Below are 8976 nucleotides of genomic sequence, written 5' to 3'. Positions count from 1 at the left end.
ATGGATTTGGTGGGGATCTCAGGCCCAAAAGAAGAGGCCAACAAGGAGAAGATGTGTGGCTTACAGTCATTGAACAGCCAAGGCAGCCTGGACTCCAACAGGGAAGATGACAGAGGTTCTCTCATTCTGACCCTCACCCTCTACAACGTGAGGAAGATTGAGCTCTCTAAGGCAGCTGAAGTCTTTGAGGTACAGACCTCAATATTCCCTTCCTTTGCTGAGCCCTCTCTTCTGCCCCTACTGCCTTCATGTCTCCCAGTCTACATCTCTCCCTCTCTCACCCTTCTCCTGCTCCCTGCCTGACTTGCACCTTGTGCTGCCTTCCCCCTTTCTCACTGTCCTGGTTTTGCTCCAGCTGCTCAGAGAGGCGGCCTGGTCTCAGGGCAAAGAGGGAGAGTGCTCTGGGGGAAGGGAGCATCTAGGCACAGTCTCTTAGAAGAATCAACATTTTATGCAAGGGTTGTTTAGAGCAGATACCAATCTGTTGTTTCTTTCTAGCAGTTGTGGTGGCCAGCATTTCAAGCACTCAGACTGTGGAGATGTTAGAAGCCAGTGAATTTTCTCTGCATATTTGGCAGGAGATACAAAGACTATAAGAGCTGTGAACCACACAGGCATTATGTAGTCTGGGCACTTGAAGTACCCCCACCAGGTGCTCACTCTCATCTGGGAAAATGAATAACTCTAAAGAAAAGCATTGTACTTGTTATTTATTTTCCCAATTTTTTAACGATTATGGTGCTATTAGACATCAATAGATCTGCTTTCATTCTGGCAGGGTTTTAAGTTACCCGGCCATTCGTTTACTATTTCTGCACAGATGAAATTCTACAGTCAACAGTATTCATCATTCATCTCATTCTCTCTCTACCCATTTCTACAGTGTTTAATCTTTAGCTCTCTCTGTATTTTAGCTCTTTCTAAACCAGACATTATTGGTCTTCATTGCTTAACATGCACTTCTAATTAATACTTCTTTTAGTCACCTTTTAAGACACTGTGGAAGTGTATCTAGACTTACCTGGATTTTCAGTCTTTGGAGAAGCTTCATCATATGAACACTTGGCTCTTGCAGATGTTTGAAACTCAAATCTATCACTTTGAAACCCGTCGAACCAAAAAGCCCAAGAACTCTGCTGATGATCTTGACATTTTTGTTGAATGTGAAGTTCACAGTGCTGATGTTGGTATCCTCATCACCACCTTAAAGAGAGTAGCAAAGGATGTGAAAGCCAGCAGAGAAGACAAAGGTAAGCAATGTATGCATCTATTAGTGCTGTTCTTTCGGAGTAACTTTTTTAGTTTTAGCTTCAGCTTCATGATAGTAATTTAATTTGTCTGGAAAGCCAGTGACTGTGCATTCATTATTTGTCTCTGCATGGCTGCTTTCCATTGCCATTAGTTCAGAAAGAGAAGCACTTCATCATAGCCAGCAGAACTGAGGTGAGAAAAGTGTTCCAGCAAAGAGGGAGATGAGAAAGAGCAGCAGAACAAAAAGCTGAGGAGAAACTAGAAACTCCTCAATGACAGGAAGATTGTGTGCTGAGAGCTGTGCAGAGAACTGGTTGCTTCAAGAAAAACACAGGGGCAGACAGGTATTTTTCCTGTTTGCAGGCAGGAATGGGTGAATACAGCCGTTAGAGACTAATACAATCCTGAGGATGACAGAAGAGAAGGCTGAGGGTCCAGCTCACAGGATGAGTTCTCTGAATACAGAATTGCCATGGGGTTTCCCTCCTTTGACAAGGCCAGACAGACATTCCCAGAGCACTTTTAACTAATACAGACCCATTTGGGCACCTTTGGGTATTGTTTGAAATTCACTGTCAGGCTAACTACGAGATGCAGTCCACGCCAAGCTGTTCTCAGGAACCGTGGGGATATCAAGAGGGCATCACTATTATCAGGGAAACTGGAGAGCCAAAGAGGGTTTAGGAGCTGGAGAAGCATTTCTTTAGGATTTCCTTGGGACTTGGGAGGTTTCAGATGTGCCAGGATGTGGAACTACAATAAAAACAAGGCACTGTCGAAAGAGGGTGTGTTTACATTCAATTCTGCAAGGAACAGGCAAGATGTGTGTGGGGACATACCCGGGGGCAGCTGTGATCAGGTACAGGTTTTGAGCGGATATGGTAATAGATGGCTGGAAAGGTACCTTGCATGCAGAACCACTGGTACAGCCAGAGACAAAGGCTCAGAAAAAAGTTCTGGGTGCACATAAGACATCTGTCAAACAGGTATTTCTTCTGTTGTATCACAGAATTGGTTGTAAGACATGAAAAAAATGGAGTTTCCCCAATATCTGAGTATTTTTAGGTTTGTACTTTTCTAAACTTGATGTGCCTGGATATAATATAATACAGCAAAAGTTATATTTAACATTCAGTACAGAGATGTCTGATGTCTTGTCCAGTATGAGATTAAGGGTGACCCCAAATGGACCTGAGTTGTACCACAGAAAGTTTGATTACAGCATCAGTCTGACCTCCGAAAGCAAAATCAACTTTGTGTTTTTCCAACACTTCTTTTTAAATTAATTTCTCATAAATACTGACATTTAAATTAAAATGTTCACACTTTATTTTAATTTTAGTCACTGGAAAAGCTTCCCACTTCATGAGAAGGAAGCTGTTTGGAAGTTTAGCTAAAGAATAATGTTGCTGGAAAAAAAAAATGAGCCAGAAGGAAAAAACTTGAAGATGCTTCTTCACCTGTTCAGTTTCTAGAAATTTTAGAAATTTCACGTTTTCCTTTTAAAATATTGTTTCACTTTTAAAGGTATGAAAATGTAAGACTGCTTTTTAGACAAGATCAAAATATACTCTTAAATCCAGAATGTTGAAATAAATTTGCTGTCCTGTGTCAAACAGAACAGCACATTTGATCTAAAAGATATTTTTGCCTTTAAAAATTGTTTCTACTAATTAAAACTGAGAGATTATCACAGCAAGTTAATTTCAGATAATTTTTCATCCAATCTGCCAGTTTGGCCAGGAAACAAGTCAACTTGGCATGTACGATGACAATTATGGTAACATGTAGATATGAATATTCTTAGATATTGATAAAAAGAAAGCTTTTAATCTTTATCACAGCTTTTATTTACTCTGTCTTCTAAAATTTATTTGATACTCTTTTGTTTAACTCTCTGCTTTCTCTCCAGTGCCCTGGTTCCCTAGAAAAATCCAAGATCTGGACAAGTGCCACCATCTGATCACGAAGTATGATCCCAGTTTGGACCATGGCCAGCCTGTAAGTTTAACATTACTGTTATTTCATCTCTAAAAGAGAAACTCTCTGTAGGGAGATTGTTGTAAGGGAAACTTCAAGAGTAAAGAAATACTCTAGAACGAAGAGCAAAAACAAAGGGGCAGATAAAAACTCATCTTCAGTGGAATTAAGGACTGCATGAGTCCCTGCAGGAGTGGACCACAAAAAGGGTTTTACTGTAAGAGCTTTATATGTGTATTCTTAGCCATGCCCTAAGCACAAACTCTAAGAGAGGGAAGGGGAAAATGCACTGTGGAGTCCTGCTCTAGTGATAATATTAAGGCAAAGTACTGGGAACAAACAAACAAACACTCATTTCTCATCAAAGTTTCCCAGCTTTAGTACAGATGAGGTGTGAGTTAGACACAGACACAAAAGGGACTCCAAAGGGCCGTTTGCCAATCGACAAGGCAGGTCACAGCAGCATTGTGTCCTGTCAAGCATCACACAGAAGGGATGCATGGAAAGGAAAGAAAAAGGACATACTTTGCACTGAGAAATGCAGTGCAGGTGTAGATATGTGTCAACAGAATCTACAAGAAAGTTTTTGTCATTCCCTTCTCTACATGTCTGAATTCTATTTAGTCCCTTTCATTAACCTTAAACCATATTTTGTTGTGAGCTATGTACAGTCCTGTGTAATATGAAATAGGCCTTTCCAAGTCTATAAGTCTGTCTTCTGTTTTGAGGATCACTTATTCAACTATAATGCTCTAGGAGAGTTTCATATCTTCAATAATCAGGGCATATTTAATTCTTCCTCATTTCTTTCTGATGCAAACAGTCCAAGTATTTGTAATTTTCCTGAGCTCTTAGGCTGTTTCTCATTAGACAAATTAACATGTATTGGGAATTCTTTGAACTGGACCAAGTTCCCCTCATCTTTGCCAAATAGAAGGTGTGAGCACTGAAGAAGTTGAGAGAAAGCAGCAGTGGTGCAGAGTAACCAAAGTATTGAGCGGGGATAAATTTAAATTGCAGAATGTAGTGCAATTTAGAAATCCCTAACAAGTTGAAAACAAGTTACCTCAGGCACTGAACATCGCTTGTCTGTGGCAGGAGAGAGCACAGCATGGGCTTATCATGCTTCTGAGCAGGGCTCAAAAAATGGAGAGGCTGGGGGAAGGCACAGAAGAAGCTGATGTACAGGTAGCTCAAGGTAGCTCAGGAAAGATTTTGCATAAACATTTCCTACCAAGTAGACAGTTTGGGTTGTTTATCTCCACACCTTCAGTTTGTTCTTTACTTTCTCTTTACCGGCTGAAACCAATCAAACTGATGTCATTGTGACACCAGTTTCTGGGCCACCCTGTCACTGGCTGCAGGTCCCCCAGGGAGGCTCCTGCTGCTCAGAGGGTGGGTGCAGAGCCCTCAGAACAGCAGGGGCAAAGCTGAGAGGTCACAGCATCTATGTAAACCTGGCCCAACAGTTCTTCGTGTTTTTTCACGTAAATGGACTTGTTACAGCCACTGACAAGCAAGGGTGGCGTCTGAATGAACATATTATCCACAGCACATGACAAAATAAACATGTTCCCAGGATCCAGCCCTTTCCTCAGATTCACGCACACAACACTCATTAACTGCAGGCTTACTGGTATTATTGCTACACTAAAAATTGTGCGAATAAACCTAAGGGACAAATTTGGCTTGTAGTATACCAAGTGGTTCCAGTAAGTTCTGAATATTTTAGAATAATAAATATTTGAACAGTGATGCTGATCAACTCTGTTTTATGAGTTATATTAGCACACAGTTTCAGATTTCAGTTTTAATTCCTATTATGAATGATGTAAAATTAAAAGGAATGTGATTCCATGTCAGTATGCATATTCAATAGCTGGCAAAGCCTGCTTGAAGTTTAAATTCTAGTAAACACAGAAGGAGCAGAAGGAAAATTCTGGTATTCAGTAGGTAAACTTCCCCTTTAAACAGATACCGCTGAGTCTGTTTTTCACAACATAGTAATAAATACACAGGGGAGGTTGGGTGGGGAGCCCGTACTTCCTACAGATCCGGTGCTGGTTCTGTTGATTTCTACTTATGCCCACAGATCTCTCATAATGTAAGGCTTTTTTTTCCCCCAAATTATTTTCTAACCCAGGGATACGCTGACCTGGAGTATAACAAACGGAGGGCGTTCTTTGCTGACCTGGCCTTTAATTACAGAGTGTAAGTACAAGGCTGCTGAAGGGAGAGTTCAGTGCTCCTCATGTACTTTCAGACTTCATGTGCAAGAAATGTCAGAGATGTAATATTTTGTTAATGTATTAGTGGGGCCACTTTTGAGAGAACAAAATTCAGGCACAAAAGCTTTCACTCCATACAAAATTGGCGTTTGTGACAACACAGCAAATACATTTTAAGGCAAAAATCTTAAGATTGCGTTCACATATCCCAGCTCAGTGCCAGATTTTGTTTTAGCAGAATTGATTTCAATATGCCTCTTTATTTCAATTTTCTAGTTCCTTTTAGGACTCGGTCCTGAGCTGAGGCTAATCTTTTTCAGGGAAATTTAAGGAACACTATTTACTAACATATATATATTTAACAGTGGAAAGCAATTTATTATTTTTGTTATTTCCTTTTTTAAATGTCTCCATCTACGCACATTAACTACCTAAAAATATACAAAGCTCTCAGTTCTTGTGTAAGAGAATAAAAATGTTTCCACCTTTATGTGCAAGCCTTCACCAGAATTACCCTGCTTTCTGATAAGGTAAATCAAAGGTATAGGTAAAACTGATCGTGGATTATCAGCCTCATGGCATCCAGGAACTGGTGGGGTCTCCAAAGTCTTGTGAGACTTCTGAATACAGTTTTCTCTCTGCCATCAAATACCAGAGTCAGACCAGCTCAGAACAGCCCAAGAGCAGAACTGAACTGACTCAGAGCTACAAAAGAAGCAACAGTGAGGAAGAGGAGAAAAAAACACCCATCAGAGAAGTCAGTGCTAACCATGCAGTGAATGCCTGGGCAGCTCTCTGCTCACGGCTTTATGAAAGTTCTCTGTGACAGTACTGTGCTGATCACATCCTCCGGGGGGGGACTCTCCAGGCACACACTGTGTTTTGCTTGCTAGATTGCCTTCAGCAGAGGTGATGGCAAGCCTGAAGGTCTCTTATTCCATCTGTAAACCTTCTGAACACAGATCTCTTTCTTACATATCCCTCTGTTTCCTCCTCACATTGTAACAGAGCAGAGAATGCCAACATCAGAGCTGACCAAGACAAAAAAATAGTTCCTTATTTACTATTTTACTGTTTCTATTTTCATTCCAGCAAATATTCATGGTGCAGGCAAAACAAAAATATAGTACTTGGAAACTGAACTTGAAACTTTCTTGAGACACATGTCATATTTTTTCTCTTCGTTACAGAGGAGACCCTTTACCTCACATCGAGTACACAGCACAGGAAACAGCAACTTGGTGAGTTTGGTACTTTTGCTCCAATTCCTGTGCCATTCCACAACGGTCCCAGGAAAGACTGGCAGTGTGAGACAGCTATAACCTTTTTAAAACTGTATTCATCCACCCCACATTTTACTCTTTGGTTAAATGTCATCTTCTGGACATTTGTTTTGCAGAATGCCATTCTCTGGGCTGGTCTTAACTATTCACATCCTAGAGCAAAAGGCATTTTCCTGACCATCTCCCTTCCTGCTGATCCCCAGAAAACACCTGGAGCCTATAGAATAACTTCTAACTGACCTCTAATTTACCATAGCCATGGTGCTGGCAAAAATACCACCTTTTCAAACCTGTTCCCAGGAGAAAAATGCTCACTCATGGGATGGAAATTCACTCAGAGGATATGGCTAACTCAATATTCACAGAATAGCTTGCTCTCCTACAAGTATTCATTGCTTTTAATGTGAATACATATCATTTTCTCAAACTGAAAGTAGAGGAAATTTTGAAATACCCTTCCAGGGTACATTATTTAAACTGTAAAAGGGCCTTAGATATCATATGAAATGATGGTAAGTTACTTTTACAAGGGTACAGCATTTCTTCACTGGGGCTTTGTTTTTCCTGAAGGTTTGCCACTCAAAAAAAACCAAACCAAACCAAAACAACAACAACAACAAAAAAAAACCAACACCAAAAAAACCCCAACACAACAAAAAAATCAACCAATGAATTAAACAAAATTAAAATTCAAAGTATATTTTTAAACATTATGTGAAGTATGTGGCAGATTTGAAATAGAGCAGATTTGAAATACCTCTGTTTCCACTTTCTCCCACTGACTTTAAAATATATCAGTAAGCAGCAGGAATTACACATTTGCATGTTACTACAAAGCATTAATATGTCCAAATGCCTCAAGTAAGAGCAGAGTCCTGGGATTGTGCAAGGTGCCACATGTGCACATAGGAGAGTCTTTGTTCTCAAAAGTTTACAATATAAATGGAAAGAAGGCCTTAGGTGGGAGAAAGGAAGAATGAAGACCACATTTTCTAACTGCGCAACTGAAAACTTGAGAACTTCAGTAATTTGCCCTAAATCACATGCAAAATTTATTCCAGTGCCAGAATTTAAATCCATAGACTAGCTGTGTCATGCCAGAACCTCAACCACACTGCCATCCCATCTCTTTCAATACTTTATTTAAAATAAAATCTACTGTGCCACAGAAAGCCATGACCACATAAAAACCTTGCATCTAACTCATCCAGGAGGACACATTTTTATTAAGCTCAAATAGGTTTTTATAGCATCTTTCAATAGTCAAAGATTGATGGTCAGTGTCATGCTCATGATTACTACCACCAGCCAACAATCTTGGCATGGGATGGCGTGTGGGAATGTCACATTTAAGAAAATTTAATTTTGTGTTCTTTCCTGTTTTTCTCTTTTGTTGCCAACCTTCGTCATTCCAGCTCTTCTCCACCTAGAATTAGACCCATTGTGGCAACAGAATAGACTTTTAAAGGAGTATCTGCCCATTTCCCTAAACAGCCAACCCCAGCAACCCAGGTTGCCTTGTTAAGTAAAGCTGTTTCCAAAATTAGCCTTCCCAATTGTTATCTCAGCCCCCTGAGGCCGTACCCTGAGGTCAGCTGCATTACAGCACAACTTAATTGAGCACTGTGCAATTGCAGGCAAAATTTGTAGCACAGACTAAATTCCCTTGGTGTCACTCTGAAGAGTTGCTGGATGCCATCAGTTTGAAGCAACATGGTTATAAAAATGAAAACCAAGCCAGTGAAGAAATATGACTTTCAGAAAACAGAGGGTACAGATGATCTGAGCTTTTGTTTTCAAAACAACTTCTTGGAAGGCCCTGAATCTAAGCAGTCAGAGATGCCATATGGGTAAAAGCTGTGTAAGAAAAACAGAGAATTCAGGACAAAATTATGGGGATGCACCTGTCACATCTTCATAATGAAGTTGAATAGTGCCACTTTTTTTTTTCCTGAACAGTAAGAAAATTATGTAAAATAAGGTTATTGCCTTCAAAGTCTTTCAAGCATCTGGCTCCATCTTTTGTTAGGAGTCTTCTTTCTAGAGTGTTCCATAGACTCTGCTTCTAGCAGTTCTTTCATACCTGCTATTCCCTTGACTTTGGAGAATACTCAGATGATTGTCTTAGAGGTACATTTAGCTTTGGATAGTTCATCACTGGTCTCTGGGACCGCCTGCATTTCTGTGGTAGCCAATGTTTGGACACACAGCAGAATGACACTTTGATAAAAGAG

General features: G+C 40.2%; 1 protein-coding gene across 1 annotated transcript in view; it reads left to right on the top strand.

The window, feature by feature from the left end:
- Positions 1 to 8976, top strand: part of LOC116442629 (tyrosine 3-monooxygenase-like) — a 34799-nt gene continuing 25823 nt past the window's right edge. Inside the window, exons 1-5 of the mRNA XM_032105803.1 lie at positions 1 to 189; positions 1076 to 1250; positions 3164 to 3252; positions 5375 to 5442; positions 6650 to 6700. Coding sequence (XP_031961694.1) covers positions 1 to 189; positions 1076 to 1250; positions 3164 to 3252; positions 5375 to 5442; positions 6650 to 6700 — 572 coding nt within the window. The remainder of the gene's footprint in view (positions 190 to 1075; positions 1251 to 3163; positions 3253 to 5374; positions 5443 to 6649; positions 6701 to 8976) is intronic.

The sequence above is a fragment of the Corvus moneduloides genome, chromosome 4 (genome assembly GCF_009650955.1).
Source record: "Corvus moneduloides isolate bCorMon1 chromosome 4, bCorMon1.pri, whole genome shotgun sequence".
Lineage (NCBI taxonomy): Eukaryota > Metazoa > Chordata > Aves > Passeriformes > Corvidae > Corvus > Corvus moneduloides.
The sequence above is the reverse complement of the archived record's forward strand: the minus strand, read 5'-3'. Positions and strand labels throughout refer to the sequence as shown.